This window comes from Plectropomus leopardus, chromosome 19 (assembly GCF_026936395.1).
Source record: "Plectropomus leopardus strain MGB_pleo_1.0 chromosome 19, ASM2693639v1, whole genome shotgun sequence".
Classification (NCBI taxonomy): domain Eukaryota; kingdom Metazoa; phylum Chordata; class Actinopteri; order Perciformes; family Serranidae; genus Plectropomus; species Plectropomus leopardus.
The window spans coordinates 12,036,219-12,058,054 of record NC_142194.1 but is presented as its reverse complement, the minus strand read 5'-3'; the positions used below and the strand labels follow the sequence as shown (position 1 = coordinate 12,058,054).

Genomic DNA, 21,836 nt, shown 5'->3' with positions numbered 1-21,836 from the left:
TTAGCACTGAATAAGAAATGGAAGGTAAGCTCACTTCTCAGCCCTGCCGTTTACTGCTGGGGGCTGACATCGACCCTAAATTGTGCCATGAATAGAACTGCATGTGCTCCTGCATTACCACAGCTGTCCGTGGATGTCCAATGTGGAAAGTGTGTCTTCATTTCTGGTGAATTAATTTATACAATAAAAGATATAATCCTTCTTTTAACCTTGCAATCGGTGTCCACTGTAATCTGCACAGAGTAAAACTTTGTCTCATGGTGCAAATTAAAAAGCAACTGCTGAGGTTAGTTTGAGACATAGATTGGATTCGGCATTGTAGTTTAAAGTGGGTCAGATATAGTATGTCTCACTGCTGGTGGATCTGCAGAAATTGTGTCTCTCTCGCTCTAAATAAGCTTATAGGAGGGAGACTGCCTGTGTAGCGAGACCATTAATTAAGTCCATAGCTGAATTAATTCCATTAGCCTTTACTGTACTGTTGTTAGGCTTAATTATCCATTTCTGATGCAGTGCAGTTCTCTTGTGCACTTCAAAGTCAGAGAGCCTTTTCACTGTAATTGCTGGTAATTTCCTAATGCAGGAATCTCAGGACTTTCATTACAATTAATCTGACAATCACACTAAAACTAAGTGTGATGGGTCATACACCCTTTCTCAACAAAATCAATGTGTGGAAATCCGCCAGCTGCTGGAAAAAAACATTTACTACTCCTATATGAGATGGGATGAAGGGATTATTGTCAGGGGAATAAATCAATCCCTCCATTTGTAATGATAAATCTCCCGTCTGTCTGGCTACCTGTCTGGCCTGGTAATACTCTCGCAGCAGCTGGTCCCTCTGGATGATGGCCTCCGTCCTCTCCTTACGGGCCACGTCCCTCTCCTCGCGCACCATCTCGATGTCCTTGCAGGCCTGGCTCAACTCTTTCTGGGCCTCAGCCTTGTCCTTCACCTCGTGGCAGTATTTCTCCAGCAGCTCGTTCTTTTCGCAGATGGCCCGGTCCCTGTCCACCAGTGCTGAGGACAGCTCCTTCATATCGCAAAAAAATATGTCACACATGGATTATTGAGATCAAAAGTCAGTAAATATTCAAATTTTTATGAATTTTCCATGTCACTCTGATACAAAGACTGTTTTTTCCTTCAATTTGATAGGAATTTTGATGTGCAAAGCATTTTTTTAAGGGCTTTATTTTGTATTTGGGGTCTTCACAGGTCCACCCAACCCATGGACCTGAGTTTCAAACGAGTTTGGGTCCACATTGTGCTTAGTTATGTATCATGGTCTGGGTCAGGTCCCATTCTATTACCGTGGGTCTCAGGTCATTTATTCATTATGTGCAATACCCAAGTAGATCTGCAAAGACATGTGATGAGCGCTGATCGTGAGAAAAATGCGTAAGCGCTGTAAGTGTATCTTGTATGATGATAAGGCTGATTTAGGATCAGATTAAAAAATCTAAAGTAAGGTGAAAGAAACATTAAACAGCAGCACCAATGAGTTGGAGCGGAGAAAAGATGAATAGTGAGACGTACAATATTCACAGCTTGGATTAATTTCAAGAATACCCTTTTTGATTCTTTTGATAGGTGGAATCTTATAGACTAAACAAATGTAAAAAATCATGGAGTGGACAAGTACTCAGGCTTTATGACCGCTTTAAAGGGAGGGAGTCATCACTTTTTTCCCCATCTCTTTTGTTTGCCATACTGGTGAATCTGAATAAATAATACTTCGGGGCTCATGCTTTCTGTAAAATGAACTGAAGAACTGAATTATGGAGAATCTAACCAAGCCAACAATGTATAGCACGTGCATATTGACAGAAGTTTACACATTGAAATTTTTACACACGATCAAAGCTGCTTAGAACTATAGTAAACTGGTTGCAGCAGCTCACATCACAACAACAACTACAAAATAAGTGATAATAAGATGAAATAAGTGATGATAATAAAATAAAAATGGATCTGAAATGTTATTAAACATTATAACAGATAAGATGGGGGAGAACAGTCATTACACATCAGACATGAAAAGCAATTTAAGCAGCAGAGCTGCATTTTTACTAGCCATTACCTGGTTAGTCAGGTCCACAAATAGACCTGTCTCTCTCCTGTCAGACATGCACTGCATTGGGTCTGAACTGCCTTGGGCAAAAACAGGAGAGGTAAATTTTTTAAGAATTATTGGATCCCATCAGATCTCAGAAAATTCCAGCTTCCATTAGGGTCCGGGTCGGTCATTTTGGACCTGTGAAGACCACAGTTTTGTTTTGTATTTTCTACATATCTGTGGTCTGTTTCTTGTACAGCTGTGACACTGGTATTTTCCCCTTTCACTGAACTGACGGTGTTACGAAAACAAACTTCCTATTAGATGAAAATCTAAGCGACTTATGATGAAGGTTTCAATACCAATGACTACACCTGACTGCTTCTTGGCCAGCCTAAATAATCTCTGGGGTGTACAAAATTACTGATGACTGCAACTACAACCAGCTTACTTATAGTCGATAAATTTTGAACACAGATAGTGCGTAATAAGTCATTCATCATCAATAAGTTTACTAATATCAGAATCCCCACACATTTTCATGGTCCAAAACTCCAAACTTCATGGCTTTTAAAGAACCGATAATCAAATTTATATGACTATTCACTTTTTATGAATAGTCATAGGTATTGTGAAATTTTTTAAAAATGAATGCGATGGTCAACAAAACGTTACACATCGACGCATAGAAGCAACAACACGTCAACAGCTTGCTGAAAATAAATTTGCTGTTACACTTCATGAAAGATTATCAGTGGAAAATAACAAATAATTTCAATGCACAGAACAAAATGTATTGAATTTTTCAAAACTTTTGAAGATTTAACTCATTCCATGATTTTCCCAGGCTTTGAAAATAAGAGTGAAATTCAATGACTTTTCCTGGTTTTCAGTGATCATTGTAACTCTGGAATATTATTTAAAGTAAAACATCCTTGTAAATTTGAAGAAATCATCATGAGATTAATGATTATCCAAACAGGAATAACTATTCTCCCATCCCTTCCTGTAAAATACCTAATAACCTAATTTATTTCTTAGTGGGGACTTAGGATCCCTTAATTGAGCTTTTACCTGTCGGAGAGCCTCTAGCTCCTCACTGGCCACCCGTCTCTCTGAGCAGTTGTTCTTCAGCTTCGCCTCTGCTATCTCCAGCCCGGTCTGCAGCCTGTCCACCTCTTTAATCACCTGGTCCCGCTCGCTCATGATCAGCCGGTACTCGCTGATCACCGAGTCTCGCTCCTCCTTGTATTTCTCGCCGTCTTTCGCCGCCTTGAGCTGCTGGGTCTTCAGCCGTGTCGCCTCTGACTGCAGCCGCTCCATCTCTCGCTGCAGCTCCTTGTTCTGAGCTGCGGCCTTGGACAGTTCCTGCTGCGTGTTGTCAAACCTGTACCACATAGAGAATGTGTTGGGTTTTGAATTGTATTCTTGCAGATGAATATTTATAGTATACTTATATCTACAGTTGCTTTCAAAAACAAGTTTAAACATAAGTGACAGAAACACAGAAAGGAAAAAAACAGCAAGTTACTTGCAAAGCTTGCAATCTCAGCATCATAAAGGAAAAGTTAAAATGGGAACGCATCTGCCCATCTGCAAAGCTTCATCTGCCCTGGATTAAGAATGTTTTAAGCACTGTGCAGATTTGACCTTGGCATTACACTCAAGTACCAAGTTTGAAGTTTTCTGCAACTGCTGTTAATCATTAGACTCTTTACAGCTGCTGAGTCTGTGTGTGTGCAGCTTCTCGTGCTGCAGATTTTGTGTGTCTGTGATATTTTCGACTTTACCTTCTTATAGACGAGGAGAACTGCTGCTGATAGTGGATGGCAGCGTCTCTCTGTTTCAGCAGCATGTCCAGCTGTTTCTGCAGCCGGTGGTTCTCCTCCTCAGCCTGGTCCAGACGACTCAGGTCTGCATTGCGACTGGCCGTCTTCTCATTGTAGCGCTTCCTCAGAGCCTCGTAGTCACTCCTCGTGGCCTCCAACTTGTCCACAGCTGCTTCGTAAAGCTTATTGAGAACATCAGATGACCCCTCTCTCATCACCTGGAAATGACATCATTACCGAATTAGAGGGGTACACTGAGACTTCACTTTTCATCCATTTGTGGTGCATTTGAATAAGGACAAGGATGCGTTTCGGTATAATTCTATAAAAAAAGAGTTTTGGCTATTCATGATTGCCTTATTCAATTCCATTTGCATCAACTGTACAATTAAGGTTAGCTTTAATATAAATAATGAAGTCTTAAATTAATTAATTAACAGTGTTTTGACACTGAAAAGTGTCTTAATCTCATAAGTAATCAACTAAAGCTTTAGGCCCTAAACTGTGCTCTGAGGTAGAAGACCAAAGATAAACTTAAATCCAGATTCTGTATGTTTTAGTGCTTTAATTTTATGGGCAAACAGAAATGGCCATGTTTCACAGATGCCTTCTTTTTGCTGATAAATGAGACTGCTCACAACTTTGTTTCATGGTGCTCTGGATAAAAATCTAAAAACAAAAGCATGAGAGAAAGCTCCCTTTTTAAGTTGTGTTTGTAAAAACTTGCATAACCGTTACAGTGCGGTTCACGCACACTTTGGTGCGTCTGAGTTTTTCGTTCGGTTCATTTAGTCTCTTGTTAAAGCCTTCATTTGCACTACGGTGAGGATCAAACAACTGCAACAAGACCAGTTGAAAAAATGGGTCCCAATCTGCCACAAATCAGACTCTGGTGCACCTAGTTTATGGTGTCAGTGTAAACTGGTCTAACCACATCATAAATTGTATGACAGGTTGATTTTGGCCATGGACCTATGTTGCATGTCAGACACACTGCTGACTCTCCTAATTTTTCTTTCTGCTTCTACACTGTCAGTCCAGGACACAATCTCTACAATTGTGCTAGATAATTAAAGAGATTGGTAATTTAATCTGTTTTTATCTCTTATCTTTGTTTTATCCCCACTGAAGTGATGCATTGATATTATGTTGTAATTTTATATTATTATTTCTTTTATCACCTTTTATCATTTTTATTGTCTTTTGTTGCATGTATTCTTATATTTTCTAAAATTTTATTTATTTAGTGCTTCAACTGCCCTCTAAGATTATCATTCCTGTTATTTGCTTTATTCTTGACCTTTTGTAGACACATTTTGTTCTTGCCTTTTGGTTTCACTTTTATAGACCTTTCTCTGTTTGTTTTTAAAGATGCTATGTAAATAAAGTTATTATTATCATCATCATCATTATTATTATTATTATTTTGGTAGTTCCTCATTTAAAAACTGTGATGACCACACATCTATCCTCCCACACTATTACAGAACAAACACCTTGTTTATGTCCTGTTTCCATCTGTATTTCATTATTTACAAAATGGCATCAAATTGCAGTCTTGAGCACAGACTGTGTAAAAGAAGTGGATGTATACACCGTTACATCACCCATTGGTTTGTTGACTAACATTTGGAGGGTTGAGCTTTGGAGTAACAGGTGTGGATCTAACTGAGAACCTGAGGACACTATTGACAGCTCAGCATGGTAGCAACTTCTCAACTGTAGAGTAGCCACACCCAAAGCATACCCTACTTTATCGTCTGCTGTTTTGAAGAAGACTTGAAACTAGCAATTAAAACCATTAACTTGTTAGGAAAATGTTACAGTGGTAATAAATTAAGTGAAAAGATGGGTCTTTTTTCAGACTTTATACTAACTTTTTATGTATTTTTTTATGTATACATTTATTTGGGGTTTTTTTTTTCTCAGACTTTTGTACAAATTGAATTATTTTTTTAGTGGAGTTGCCCCCTGCTGGCCATTAGAAAGAATGCGGGATTAATTTACTTCCACTTTGGCTTCAATTTTCAGACACAGAGATAATCCCTCAGTCTTGACTTACACTGATCACAACAACCTACATTTACATGAGAGTCACCAAGACTGCTCATTGAATGAAATGCTTTTCAGTCCATATGGTAGCTTGTTAATAACTCTTCTTTCTGGAGGGACTTCTGGGTCACGAATGAAGTAGATGCACGATCCTCAGTGTCCTGCTACATTTCATCTGATACTTAATTTAAAACTTATTCTTCATTCACAACAAAGCTTTCTCTGAGAGGGGTTTTAACCCTCATTGAATTTTACACACATCTTCGGCCAAGATGTTTAATTGACATCGAGATCGATCAAAAAGGATGGCAAAAAAAAAGATGAGGACCTCCCTGCTGCCAACAATGCCGCTTTGACTAAGCTACTGGAGGAGCACAGACCAACTCTGGGTCTGTACTGTTTATTTTGTTGTTTATTTTTATATGGAAAAGATTAATAAAAAGTTTTTCTGTCTCACAATCACACCCATCCTTCCAGATATAATTCTTTCCCAATAAATTATCATACCATGCAGTACAAAGGACAAATTTCACACAAGTGGACGTGTAGTGTGCAGTGGGTCAAAATTGTGCAATAGGTCACTGGCATCTTACAACTACAAAATAAAAGTCGGCTTTGGACTGACATCAGTGAGCTAATTTGATTCCTAATTTGACTGACACTGAACAATAGTTACCCTAATGATGACATGAGCTCTGAGGAGGCATATATCCATGCTATCACAGAGCATTGTAAGACGTTCCCCGTGGTTATGTAAGATATTGCAAACATGTAATGATCTGACCTTCTGACTGCAGTCAGACAAAATGTCCGACGGGGAAACGGTAAAAGACACAGGTTGAGTCATTTGTCTAATCTGAAAGAATGTTTTGATCGATGGGAGACAACATGGGGACGAGCTTGTCTGACCCCATTTCTCAGAAAGATGTTGTCGTCTTGGAAGTTAACGGTCACTGAGAGAGAAAGACATCGATTTTTGTCTCAAATGTCAAGATCCAAATGATTAAATCTCAAGGGCGGTCAGGGACGGAAATGCGAGTACTACAATGTGTGCAGATAGTTTATGTTTTCTCATCTGTAGCTGTGTAAAGATGAGTGCAGATTCAGGTTCTGCAGGTACCTGCTGGTGCAGCATTCTCATTTCGACCAACTCTCTCTGGTCATCGTCATGCAGCCTCCTCAGCTCCTCGCAGGCCTGTTTCACGTGGTTGTGCTCCCTGACCAGCTGGATGTTGTCCTGTCTCACCGCCTCCAGCTCGTCTTTCAGCTGGGCGTGCTCGCTCGCCAGACGGCTGTGCAACGTACTGAGGAGACACCACAGAGAGTGCCATCAGACCGTGGGCACTGCCAACCATGGTTGAAATCAGAGTTACAGCACTTGTAGCTAAACAAAAATGTGAGTTTGCATTTTTAATCACAGACCAACAAATACTGAGCTATTAATGATTTTGTATTTAACACATTTTTTTAAGATTTTTTTTTTACTCTACAGAATGTAAAAAAAGTAGAAGACAAGTTGCCAGAAACAAAGGCGTCATCGAGGTGCTTTTTTATATGACCAAAAATATCCAATTTACAATTATATAAAAAAGCAAAAAGCAGCATATCTTCACCCCAGAGAGGCTGGATCAAGAGATTTATTGCCTGATAAACTAATATGAAGATTTCTGTTGACTACTGTAATTTCCTTTCAAATAACTAATAATTTTAGAACTACTAAAATTAATGGACATAATTTCACACTCTCTTGTTCTGAGGACTGTGCTTATTACCTCCACCAAGGAGGTTATGTTTTCAGTTCTGTTTGTGTGTTTGTTGGTTTATTTCCATGTTTGCCAGAAAGAAAACTACTGTCCTGATTGTCATGACACATGGATCCCTCGTCAAAAAGCCTTTGGAATTTTTCCACTGGATTGGATTTTGGATTATTGTAGAAAACAGGCTCTGTGGTAAACAAACATTTATGATACTTACATGTTTTGTTCAGCAAGATAATCTTTACAAATGAACACCACATTCAGGAATCTTGAAGCCTAAATGCAATTGCCAGATGTAAAAAGCTCTTGCTAGGCTACAACAAACTACACTCCCATTGTGCCGCCATCGCTACAAGGCTGGAAAGTCGTGTTCAGCGTAAAACGTTCTGTAGTCTCAATGAGCCACTTGTTAGCAACTGTCTTTTTTAGGATACATAAAAGCTTCAATGTTTGCAAGTGGGGTATTTACTGTTGTATTTAATGTCGTAGGACAAAACATGAAAGTCTCTTCGGCTTGTAATATCCTCAGATGTTATTTAAAACTTCTAACCAAGAACCCATTTAAAAAAAACCTACTAACTTCTGGTGCTAAAATTCTGATTCATATATGGATTTTAGGACTCATTAGTGGGGTTCTCTATAACTTTTTTTCAGGCTTTTCATGTGCAAACCCCTTCCTTATGTGGGGTTACGGTTATATCCACACCTGTTGGTTTGGCATTCTCTTTACAGCGCTTCGATTGTGTTTTTGTTTTTTCATTTAGATTGTAGGTGGATGAGAAAAAGACCCATGTCAATGTGGACTAGGCCTTGGGTAGAACGGTGTAGCATCAGCCTATTTGAATTTGGATCCTGATCCAAATCATAGAGCAAATAAACAAATTATTTCTCATTTTTATTAAAACTGCAGGATAGGGCATTTGGCCTGGGGGGAGTTCTACGCTCTCCGAGTACTCTCCAAGTTTTTAGATGTGTTCTGCTTAAGTCCATGCCAACAACTTTATATACTGACTTGAAGTCAGGCATCTTGTGATGCACAGTGCACTTCAAGTCCTATATAGCTTTATTTCCCACTTAAAATAAAAACCAAACCAAATAAATAAACACAGTCTACAACTATGGAGCTGTTTGAAATCTGAAGATGATCTGTGATTCACACTGATGTGCAGTATTTAGGTACTGTGGAATAAAATAATTGCATGGTAAATATTACCATAATATAAAACTCAAGAGTCTTTTTAGTAGGTCTTCAGGCAACTTGGGATATGCCAATTATTTTTATGCTGGTATTTACTGTAAAAACAGCCTCTTATGTAATACTGCTTAACTGTTAAGAGTAGAGACATGAATTACTATGAGGACCAATAAAATCCTCCATGATTACTGAGTGCTAATGCTAGACTGTTAAATGACTTATTGATCTCAGTATAATTTCCTGATCAGGCATGAGTGTGACATCCCATTCACAGAGTGTGGTGTTTAGTATGAATGGATAAGTGCAGAAGCAGACAGGACAGTTATAAACAAAGACTTTCTCTGATGTGCAAACACGGCCCAGAAGGAGAGGCTTAAAAATGGCAATAATCCTTCATCTGTCTGTTTGCATTTGGGGCCAGATGTTGGCTCCCTACACTTTGGAGACAGTATGGCATCATTAAATCACACAAATGGACCAGGCTCCCCTTCGCATCGACTCGCCGCAGCTTATTTCACGGGGGCAACAAATGCTGTGTCCGTAGCATTATCCTCATGGCACAGATGCCGTGCCATGCACACAGGGTTCAGATGATGATTACAGAGCATGCTTTGGCACGAATTCTTCAAGAAGGGCATTACTTATAGAGGAGTAATTCTGTCTCAGCACTCAACCTTTGGTCTGAAGAGACGACTCGGGATTTATGTGGCTAAGAAGACAATAAAAAACAGTCTTTTTCTAAAACAATCACAGAGATGAAATTAAATTGATGAAGGGCTGTGAGGATTTTTTCAAGGCTTAACTCATCAGCTTTTGGACTGGTATAAAGGCTTCATCCCTATTACTCTCGCAAAAGTAAAATCTGTTCTATGCAATCTGCTGTGAATATGTCAGAGGAAAAACTGAATACGAGCTAAAACCCTTCAGGCGGAGCGCGAATGCATACAGCACAAATGCTCCGGCTGTTAAAAAATTTACAAAAGGCCCTGTAGTAGGGCTTTCCACTCACTGGTAGAAGTCGGCTTTCTTCACAGCCTCCTCACACCTCTTCAGGGTGGTGCTGTGCTGGTTCTGCAGGGATTGCAGGTCTGCCATGGCTTTCATGCACTGCAGCTTTAGACGCTCGTAGTCATGACCTGCTTTTGAGTTTGGTCTATTTCACAGAGAGGGAGGAAAGCAGACAAAAATGTGATGCATTAAAATCCGAGTTTTAAGACGCCACACGGGAGGCTGAAGGAAGCAAGAGTGAGATAAACATCATACAAACTTTGAGCTCATGGGAACACAAGGGAAGAGAGGCATCATTAAAGTTGTATGCGTACCCCTTGTTTTACAGAGTTGAGCATATTTTAGAACAATTTTGCGTCACTTAAGACCTTACTTCACTTGTTTTTTTGTTGCTTTTAAAAGCTGAACACGGCAAAATGCCTCCATTCACAGAGTGCATGTATACACAGGATCACTGCGCTTTTCTGTGCACTAAATGTTTGTTTTGGAAAACAGGCAGTTAGGCGCAGAGATCTGAACAGTACCTGCAGTCATCGAAGGTTGTTCCAGGTGAAGAGAGCGCCAGGCGTTTACGCAGTTCGTCCCTCTCGCGGGTCACGTGTCTGAGCTGGAACAGAACCGTCTCCATCTTCTCGTTCACCTGGTGGCTGTCCATGTGAGCGGGCGGAGGAGAGGAGGCTTGAGCGGGCGTACCTGTGGGAGTCAGCATGTCACTGGTGGCATGTGCCATTCACAAAGCTCAAATGGTGGGGATGTATCATATATTTTAAGATTGTTTAATATTTTTAAGTTCATTAAAATAATTGATTTTTTGTTAATTAATATGACTTTGATTTTGAACACTCAAGTCAGAATTAGGCTTGGGCTTCCTGGAATTTCTCTGGGGTAAACGGTATATGTGGCTATCAGTGTGCATCGTTTCATGGCACGTATGTGCAAACTAAATACCAGTAACCCAAACAATGCTTTGTATTTGTGATTTAAACCGGAGGGGAGCTACAGGGGGTATTAGTGCAGCTCCATTGATTTCTTTTTACTGTGGACTCAGGCCTACATGTACAAATGACGTGCTTTCACAGAACTCTGGTCCATGTTTCAAGACAATCTTCAAGAGAGGATTCAAGATTTTCAGACTGACCTAAACATTAACTAATCACAAGCGAGAACTATTTGTTGCAGCTACTGGACCAAAAATCTACACATTCATTACATGAAAACCCATTTACCTTTATCTAACTGTATCTTTTTTAATCATTGCTCACATTTTTGCAGCCAAAATCTGTTTAATATTTTACTTCATTGTTTATCTACCTTGTTGATTTACTTATTAACGTCAGTACTTCCCCCTTCTGATACAAATCAAAGCTCTTTTTCCATTTACGTGGTATTGACCAGTCAAATCCTCTCTCCCTCAGAGAATGACTTAATGAAACAGGTCTGTGTGTGTGTGTGTGTGTGTGTGTGTGTGTGTGTGTGTGTGTGTGTGTGTGTGTGTGTGTGTGTGTTTGGGGGGTAGAGGTTTTCTAAATCCTTCTCGCATCTGTGTAATCACTTGCATGTGCTCAGAGTCTAAACAGGGAGCAACCAATGACTGACTGTTAAATATTATCAGACAAACCGTAGAATATACCTGCTTTCACCTACAAAACCTGAAAGCTAATTTTGCAATGTCGATAAACACAATTGCGAGCTGACTGCGTTTCCATTGAGAGATTTTATGCAACTTCTCTCACAATAACATTCCAAGAAGCATGGTGATGGATGTTCAAAAAAATCAACAGGTTTATTTCTAGCAGCTATGTATGAGGGATTTCTGGGAGGTCATTGTTCACGATTTCACAGAGGAATTGCTGATTTAAACTTCCAGATGATCAACTCAAGCTTTGAAGAGTTATGCAATACAAAAACACCTCTTGTAGTGCCTGCTGCATCAAGCCTGATGGAGCCAGTTCCTACCAACAAGCGCATAACCATAGCAACATGTGACCTATAATAGCAAAAAAAAAAACGTATTTCCATTGCAGTTTTGTAAAATTTGGCACGATTTGAGGGTTAATGGAAACCCACCTACTGTTAAGTAAAAACAGCAGAGCTCTCCAGATTAACCTCCATCTCTGCTGAGTTTGTTAAATGGCAATTTGTTTTATCTCCACGGTAACAGATATATGAGAAAGAGGTTCAAAGTTTAGGACGCAGTGTTATGAAAAAGTTGAATGCCCCAATTGTGTGCATACTATATGCAACAGTGCATACTTTGTAAGGGCAGCTGCTGTACCTACTAAAGGTAAAAAGAAAAAGTATGCCATTGCGAATGCACCCGATGTTTTTCGTTTGACATCTCTACACCCGACACCTGAACACCACCATGAGCGCCACACTCACCTAAGCTGCTGAGGGAGCTGCTGCTTTCCGAGTCTGACGGCATGGTGGACAAGATGCTGTAAGTGGACCCTGCAAGGCGAACAAAACATTAAAGTCAGTTGTGAGTGTACTCAACCATGTCTGCATTATAGTCCGATGATTATCTCCAGCATTGTATGGTACATCAAGGCTGTGAGGCTTGGGTTACATTCAGGGGCCTTTACTGAAAAAAAGGCCAGCTGGAGGCATAATAAGGTGGGACTTTCCCCAACTTGGGATGACGGGGCTGTGGGCTGACAGCAGAGTGTGGCTAATTATCAGTTGGGCAGGGAGCTTGAATACTGACTAGCCAGGGCCCCAAAGAGGCTGCAGCCTCAGAGCTTCTCCTTTTATCTCCTCTGACAACATCACACAGTCTCCCCCCTGTGAAAGCCCCGTCTTTTATAGCCTACAGTGATTCATAATTAACTGTACAGAAAGGAAGCCTCAGTGCAACACTGTAAGCATTATGGAGAAGTTGTTTGAAAAAAATAACTTAAAACTAATTCTTGACTTAAAGCATCAAAGTAACAATTATTTTTATTGCTGGTAAAGTTATTGATTATTCTTTTAATTGGTCAACATAAGTGTGCAGTATTTTAGTGAGTTCATATCATTGTGATGGCACTCTGAAATATCATGGTCAGAATTCTTAAACAAGGATCATATCAAGATGATTCAGTGATGATTGAGGGATTGTTAGTTGCCAAGTGTTGGAGATGTCTGCTGTAGAGATGTCTGCCTCCTCTTTAATATAATGGGAGTAGAGGGGCACTCTACTTGTGATGTTCAAAGTGCAACCAAATCACCACTAAAAAGGAAGCGTGCATCTACTCATGGACAAAAGGTCCATACTTGTGACAGCACTGGATGTAAATACTGATGGCACTCTCCTGGGCTGAGCTGTAATGTTAGCTAGCTCAGTAGTGCTACGTGAGCAAGCTGTAGATGCAGGCTTCTTTCTGCGCAGTGATCCAGCTGATGAGTGAAGTTCAGTAAAAAGAAAATAGTTCCTACTTGAAACTGCTCATCTGTGGATTATCTTGAGTATGATATCATGATTTCTGGAAAGAGACACTGCTGCTGCGTTTTTCAAAAGTAAATTTTTGGCACTGTGCATCACAAGCTGAGTGCCATCTAGCTCCATTATATTTGAGAGAAGGCAGACATCTCTACAGTTGAAATCTCTAAAATTTGGCAACCCACACCAGAAAAATCTACACTGACTCATAGCACTACAGGTTAGAGGGAAAAAAATCGTAGTTTTTATTTTGAGGTGAACTGTCCATTTAAGTTTCAAATATCTTTGTCATATTTAAATATCCTGTAGCGACTGGGCTTTAGTTAAAAACTGTCCATCATAAATTACCAAAGCTCAAGTTTTGTCCTTTGAGCAGAAAAACTGCAAATCCCAAATTTAGCAGGTGAAAACAGAATGTTTGACTTACTTTAAACAATTAACAGATCAGTCAAAATTGTAGTCTAATCACATTTGGCTGACTTGTTTCCAGACCACTTCCAACTGCTAACTCTCATCATCAAATCTAATAAGTTCCTCCACACATTTCCACCTTTAAGTGTGTCATAAAAATGGGAATTTTAATGATGCTTGAGATATTTAACAGACTGTGCAAGTCATGATCAAACAGCCAGCAGTGCACATTTACTGAGCTGTAACTTGGCCTTGGGATGAGCATCTTATATAGTTCAGTTAAATCAGCAACTTCCACCCCTGATGTAAAGTCTAGCGCTCGACTCGGAGCGGGAGCATGACAAACGATTCTATTTACCCACGTCCCAGTGCTCTAAATCAATCCCTGGCTGGCTGAGTTCCCACTAGCTAAAGGAGACTATGAGTTTGATTAAGACTGGAAGGAGCCCAGCTAACATGGCTCACCCCTCTTTTTCCCAGCAAAGGACTGAAAGAAAAAAAAGACTGATGTGCCTCAGGAACCGTGGCATCCCATGGATCAAGCTCTCTTTGTTCTCGCTCTAGCTTAAGTTTCCCATGACTCTGTTTGAGCAGAGAGTGTCTCAATGGGCAAGGTTCACTGTGTCATAGCTCACTCACTTTTCTGCCCGTGTGGAAGTCATGTGACATGGACTTCGTTGCAGTCTGCCCCTCGCCACTCAAGTATCTAATTTAGGTTGATCTCTCTTCTAAAGTCGATGCAAAATTGGTGCTTTTTCTGACCTACGTTAAAGCGTTTCTCTCAAAGCTCAAAACAGGAGCACCAATGCTGAGTGCTGATATCATCTAGAAGTCATTTCTAGTACTCTGCTCCACTGATAATAAAAGAGAAATACTCAAAACACCTTTCCTTTTCTGTGAAAAATGGGTTTATGTTATTACTCAGCTCTGACAGCTCGATTTGGGTTTAAAAGCTTAAACACTTTCCTTTCTAACTGTTAAAGTCCACAAAGTCACATTTTTTTATTTATTGATCCAAGAGCTCCGGGAAGTGTCCCTTCGATAAGGAAAAATGTAGTCTTGCCCATTTGGCATCTAGTTTCAGGAAGTCAAAAAATCTGTGAATTTATCTCTGTGGGGCTAACCATTTAAAGGAAAAGTGTATCCCAAAATCAAAACTACATATTTCTCCTCTTGCCTGTAATGCCATTTATCAATCTAGATATTTCTGGTGTGAGTTGCAGAGTGTTAAAGATATCAGCTGTAGAGATGTCTGCCTTCGCTTGAATAAAATGGAACTAGCTGCACTTGATGTGCCATTTATTTGCAAACATTACTTGGCAAGCACTGAATTTTAAATTTGTAAAGTTATAACTTGTTGATTTCATGTGCAGTGAAAATCTGACCAAGTAATGTGTGCAAATAAATTACTTCCCTTAAACACAAACACACAACAGACATTTTGTCTCGTCATAGTGGGAAAAGCTCATCAACATAACATTAACGTTTTAATCAAACGTCCCAGCAACCCACGAGTGTGACAGTGAGCTAGCATGCACAATTTACAGTGCACACAATCACACCATCATTTATGCCTGTTCTTTTTCTACTGTAACACTTTAAAAAGATGTCTTGGAGGCAATTTGTCAGATTTCACGCCGCTCCCTCCTGAGCCAAAAAAATCTCATACAACATGTGTTTTCACATATTGCAGTTGTACTCCACAAGGCCTGTAAACAGGCTTTGATGTGTAAAACCAGAGTTCCTATTTAAAAACTATTGGTTCAAAGTGAAATGTCTTGAAACATATTACCATGCAATTTGGTGCAGGCATTATTTGTCTTTGTGAACTTTGGTGATGGTAGCCCCACTATCAAGTCAAAATGTAATAGCTTTTATTTCTTTAACATAAGCATATTGACCTTATAGGGTCGCTAGTGTAGCTTTACATAAAGAAGTATTTGATTGCTAGAAAGAAGGCCTTTTCACAAAACAAGGCTGACTATGCAGCAGAAATACACAAATGCTTTTGAAATTGGTGCAAGATGACCAGAGAGAGCAGAAATAAAGGCTGTGGCATTTGCCTTCGCACAAGAAGTAGAAAACCTACAACTACCAGAATGCACTATGCTGCATTGGCCCAAAAAATGCTCCTACTGGTGGGTGACATAATGCGAGTTTAGCTGTATTTCCACAGGAAACAATATGGTAGTAATAATCAATCATGAATCACTGTTAAATGGTGAGCTAAAATATATTGCTGTAAACATTTGGGTAGAGGGTAGAGAAGGACAATGCAGTAACAGAAATGTAGTTTATATTTGATCAGCACTACTTAGTTTTACTGTTTGATCTGTATTTTTCAGCCTCTGTTTTGACAATACAGGAAACAGTATGGCGCCCACTTCCTGTAAACAAACTCTTGTATTACAGTATACAGTATGCTGAAATATGTTTCTGAAGACATTTTAGGTGGAAAATATGCAAAACAGTAGTGTAATCTCAGTTTATATTTGATAGCACTGTCTAATTTACCAGTTTGATCAGAGTTTGAGAGAAAGAGAGGAGGGCAGTTCTTTCTTGATCCACTTCTACGATCTTTGAGTCTGTGATGGTGGGCATACGAAAATGCCGAATCACGAACAATCTGTAGTTCGAGTTATAGCCTTAGAGCTAGCAAACGTCCACAGAGTGATGTGTTTTGCGAGATTCGTCTTGAGCTGGGGGTGGAGCTAGGAGATCTGGGTGCAGGCAAGATGAAAAAAAGTTCACCTCAGTTTATTTACACATAATTATTATGCTAGAGAGCTGGTTTAAAATCAGTCTTCTTTTAGTCCATTCAAAAAAAAACCAACTCTACTTCCTTCCCCCAAAAAGGGGAAGGAAGTAGAGTTGAAAACAAGAATAAGGTATAGTATAAAGAAAACAAAATCAAGCACTTCACCCTCCCACTACCTGACATCCAGTCTAATTTTGCAGTAACACAGCACAGCCAAGTGAACACGTCAGCGACGATACACACCCTTATGATATGCTGCCGTCACGTTATTGTTCCTCCATAAAAGGTTGGAATGATCTGTAAACAAAAGGTCTCTTGTGTCAAGCCCCCAAGCTATGGTTATATAAAACTGAAGAATATCTGTTTATTTGAAAAAAAACAAACAAGCCCTCTGGGATACACACCTTTTTAAGTCCTGTATAGGCATGCATCAAAGTCGCATCACAGTGAAAGTCTCGCAGCTCGGTGATCATTTCAATAGGCTATATTTAGAGTCTCTGTTGTTGACTTTTGATTTTGGAGTACCTGCTGGGGTTAACTAACGAAGCCTGTGCTCATTAACTTTGTTTTGATTTCGGATCAATCTAGCTCCCTCACCCTAAGGGATTCTGGGTGACTGGGGAGAACAGCCGGCTGACGGCGCACATTATTTGGAAACATAGCCTGTAACAAGCCTCTGTTTTCCTGGGGAAAGGCCCTTCTTTTGGCTGTGCAGTGGAGGAACCTGTCTGCCCAGTAGCAAAAAGCAGCTCAGCCCATTTGTGTCCTGTGTGACTACCAACAGGGAGCTGCAGAGACGACAGCAGACGACTAAGACCAGCCCAGAAACATGTACATGTACAACTCTGTACAGCTGCAGGAAGCCTATCAGTGCTCCGTTTTAGACTCTTTGCACGATTGTGAAATGCAGCGCAAAAATGAAAAAGCTTAGATAAATAGACTCACTCTGCAGCTTCAGGTCTCTTATAAATAATGAGGACAGAATAAATGCATAATTAACACCTCACCATTCAGCTCACTGGGTATGACGTGATAGTTGGGAGTGAACAGGGTAACTAGGAATGCAAATATTTCTTTTGAAATGCAAAGGTGCAGTAGAGGTGCTGAGCGCGTACCAGTGTGCATGCATTACTGCTGCAGGATAATGCCTTTTGGGACATAAATCATGGCCAGTTTGGCTTACGCTGAATTTGAAGATAAATTATCAGCATCATGAAAATAGCACGAGTATTTCTGTAGTTTCAGACTCTAGCAGTGAGGAAGTAAAACATATTTAACATCCTTGAGTGGGAAAAGGTGGTGTATTTTTGTGAGTAAACAGGATGAAATTACGCTTATCTTAGTCCGAATGCACTGCAGAAATGAGTAAATACATCCCAAAAAAAATAGATAGAGGGATGAGATATTCCCTTAACTACAAGATGTTTTTATGTTAACAAACAAAAAAATCACTCATATCCAGGAGATTAGAGGCAAGTGACATAAAAAGGCACGAAAGTGGAATTTTTGGTATGTGAGAACATTAAATCTAATGTCCATGTGTAATAAAGGCATTTCTATAATTCAATGGTGTAGGTTTCATTTCAACATTAGGTGGGACACATATGAAACAGGGGTTTGGGAGTCAAAACCTTTATTTCCTGCATTCGGATGAGTTTGTATGCACCAGTTTGTGCCTTTTATGCACCAGTCTGTGCTGTAAATGTATTAAATTTTGTCAAAATAAAATTATACTCTGCTTTATGTTTTCATTAAATGCAGAAATTCGTAGCTATGCTATAATAATGTCAACTCACCAGACCATTTCTATGCAACAGCTGAAAGAATAAGAATTTACTGCATTGCTTGTTCATCTATTTGAATCAAATTGTAAAAAAAAAGGGAGTTTCAATTGTATAAAAATGCTACTCTGAATACATTTTAATACAAAAACTGTATCCTGTACAGTGCTGGAATAGCTGATGCATACTGTTTAAATTATTTTAATGAGCAGAGATTCCAAATGTGCTAACTGAGTTTGTCAAATATGTCATTAAAGCTAAATCAACAGGTCGATTCATCATCAGTCATTCAACTGAAAATTAATAATCAACTATTCTTATGTCACAGTAGAGTAAGAATTGAATACATAATTGTTGTTTGTTCTGTGGGTATTCACTTCAAAAAATGTTTTTCTTCATGTAAAAAAGTTATTCTCCATGTTTTACTACAATTTTTTGACAAATAATAGGCAGACGGTAAATTGATCAGTTGATCAACATCATTTATATAGTTTTTAATGAGAAAAATGCCACACATTTGCTGATTTCGTTTTTTTAAATTGTGAGGATTTGATGTTTTTCTTCTGTTTAATTCTTAACTGAGTATCTCAGTTAATGTTGGACGGTTGCTGGAATAAAAAAAGACATCGAAGCTAAAACGCTACATGGATTCATCTTCAATCAATCAGCTACAGAAAATGATAGGCAACTATTTTTATGTCATAGAATAAAAATTCAATGCATAGCTTGTCGATCTCTGTTGATATTAATTTAAATTGGTATTTATGAGGTAAAAAAAAGGGGTTTTCTCAATGTTTTACAACAAAAATGTGCATTGTACAGTGTTGGAAAAATAGACAATGTGATCCACATTGTTTAGATAGTCTAATGAGCTGAAATGCCAAAAAGTTTCTGATTTTGGTTTCTAAAATGTGATGACTTGATGCATTTTTCCTCTCCGTTCTGTTAACTGAATATCTCAAGTTAATGTTGGACTGTTGCTGGGACAAAACAAGACATCAGAGATGAAACGATTAGATGGCTGATCATCAATCAATTGAAAATTAAAAAAAACATTATTTTTAAAGCACAAATGGCAAACATCTCCTCATACAACATGTAATTTGTATAGATTTTCTCCATTTTAAGTGACTGAAAATTAAATATCTTTGGGTTTTGGTCTGTTGGTCAGACAAAAGAAGCCATTTTTGGATATTTTGATGATTAATTTTACATTATTTCTAAGTCATAGCAACAAGAAAATGCTCGGCAGGCTAATCAATAATGAAACTAAATGGTTTGAGTTCTACAACCATTTGTAAGACGTCAACTTGGGCTCTGGGATTTGTGATGGCCCTTTTTTAAAATACTTTCTGACATTTTAGACACCAAACAGTCATTAAATCAATAAATAAATAATGCACAGATATATACTGATGATGAAATATTTGTTAGGTGCCTTTAGTTTTGCACCGAACACGAATAAAACTGACATCTTTCATTCTCCCCTGTACTGTATATTCACACTTTAAAAGTAAGTCACTGTGTCCATTAACACACATTTAATTCTTCACTCATTCATTTGACTTTGACAGTGGGTTATTGATTCTCTCTCACAAGCTCACTCACACACACACACACACACACACACACACACACACACACACACACACACACACATCAGGCAGCCCCATGTCACTACATTGATTGTTAGACTCTTTTTAGGTCCATTAAATACTTTGACAAAAGGCTGGCAGGCTGTGCTTTTAGTGACACGGCAAAGGAAACAAGCACAGTAGTGTGAGTGTAAATAAGCATCAGGTCACATGATTGTACAGCCCTCTCTCCTCTCTCTCCCTCTTTATTCTTGCCCAAAGGAAAAGTCATGCCCTTCATCAAGTTGTCATATGGATCAATACCCCTAATGTTATCATGCCCAGAGCTGGATCGAAACCAGGTTGCACGAAAATCAAAATAAAGGACACATAAAGTCATCTAATAACACCATATGTCACATTAACAAAGCTATGCAAATCTACTTTTATGTGCATTTTCTTTGCAGCACGACTTCGTTGTTATGTGCCACAATTTTTCTGTTTCTTACCGGTTGTGTGATCCACTGGTCCGGAGCCGTTCAGCAGCACAGAGTGCAGGTGAGGGTGCGTCTTCTCCAGAGCCGAGCAAAACTCTGCGAAATGGTCTCTGTCCTTACTTATGAGTATCTTCAGCAGGAGGTCCACTTTTTCCGAGTTGGAGGAGCAGTTGTGTCCCAGCTCGTAGCGTTCAGACTGAGTCAGGGTCCCGCAGTGAGCCAAAACATCCACAACTCGGTCTGCATCTGTTATCGACTCCACCAAGTTCTGGTAACATTTCTCCAACAACTCTTTATGCTTGGGCTCCATGTCTTGTTTTTTTTTTAAAAAAAATCACGACAAAGCTTTCGTCTTAACGTTTCTGCTTTTTTACTTCACTCCGTGCTACTGCCGTAACTCCCCCAAACTACCCCGCTCGGCTCGGTCGGGACGGTTTTCAACCCGAACTGAAGGATACACAAGAAGTAGCCATATTTGTTGCCCAAGGCTGTTGACTGCACGAAGATGACAACACATTTTCCCAACCGCCGCTCCGTCCCTTCCCGAGTTACAAAAGACGACGCTGCCTCTTTAAGCTCCGCTCAGCACACGATACGAAGACGCCGTCGTCCCGAAATCAACTTCTTTCGACATGTTGAAAAGTGTAAAAAGTCCTTTTTTTTTCCAGGAGCTCCTCTCTCTGTCAGACTCCTAACTCCGCCATGTCTCACCGTCCAAGCAGCTGCAGCCCTGTGCCAATCATATTTCCGTGCAATGGACATTTAAGGTAAACGAAGGCGGGGCTTTGTTTTCAGACGCACCTGGCTCCCCGCCGCTTTAATTCACAATAAGAAACATATTAGAAGACAAAGGCTATAATACTAAGTGCCCTACAGTTCAGTATTATTGAGGTATTAATACTTCATAGGCGTTCCTGCTCCAAAAGCCTACTTTTCAGAGGATTTTTAAAAACTTTTTACTTCACTCCATTTTTTAAATAGTTACCTACATCAAATTGCTGGAAATGCAAATCTGAGGAAGGGCATTTAATTCATGTATTATTGTCCTGTGACAAAGTTCAACAATTCTGGGCAATGATTTATGATAATTTATGTGAGATTACAGAGACACAAATCCTGTTTAGCTCTAGATTATTTGTTTTGGGGGATCATTCAGTTTCGACAGGACTGGGAAAACATATTACAAGCTGGGTCCAAACCAGTATAATGATTGGTAGACAGATACTTGTCAGGAGTGGGAAGACAGAAGGGGTGCCCTCTTTGCAAGAATGGGCTGCAGAAATGGCACGAGTTGCAGCATTTGAAAAAGTGTCATATAAACAAATGGATAGACTGGATCAATATGAAGGAAAGTGGGGAAAATATTTACATTTCTTAAAGGGTTCCTGAAAGGGGTTATATAGTGGAGAGATGCAAGTCCTGAGTTTTCATATGGAGGTTTGTGTACCTGTACTTTTTCTTGTTTTTTGTATATGCTATATTTGTGGATTTCAG

General features: G+C 39.4%; 1 protein-coding gene across 3 annotated transcripts in view; it reads right to left on the bottom strand.

The window, feature by feature from the left end:
- Positions 1 to 21,117, bottom strand: part of LOC121958637 (disks large homolog 5-like) — a 43,526-nt gene extending 22,409 nt beyond the window's left edge. The window contains exons 1-8 of one of the 3 annotated variants that reach the window (XM_088069976.1): positions 20,355 to 21,117; positions 12,283 to 12,351; positions 10,425 to 10,593; positions 9,902 to 10,045; positions 7,061 to 7,244; positions 3,850 to 4,106; positions 3,134 to 3,446; positions 803 to 1,033 (exon numbers count right to left, since the gene is read on the bottom strand). In XM_088069976.1, coding sequence (XP_087926102.1) covers positions 803 to 1,033; positions 3,134 to 3,446; positions 3,850 to 4,106; positions 7,061 to 7,244; positions 9,902 to 10,045; positions 10,425 to 10,593; positions 12,283 to 12,351; positions 20,355 to 20,652 — 1,665 coding nt within the window. In that variant the 5' untranslated portion in view covers positions 20,653 to 21,117. The remainder of the gene's footprint in view (positions 1 to 802; positions 1,034 to 3,133; positions 3,447 to 3,849; positions 4,107 to 7,060; positions 7,245 to 9,901; positions 10,046 to 10,424; positions 10,594 to 12,282; positions 12,352 to 20,354) is intronic. The other 2 variants (XM_088069977.1, XM_042507702.2) reach the window with 2 other exon arrangements.
- Positions 21,118 to 21,836: the final 719 nt, after the last annotated feature.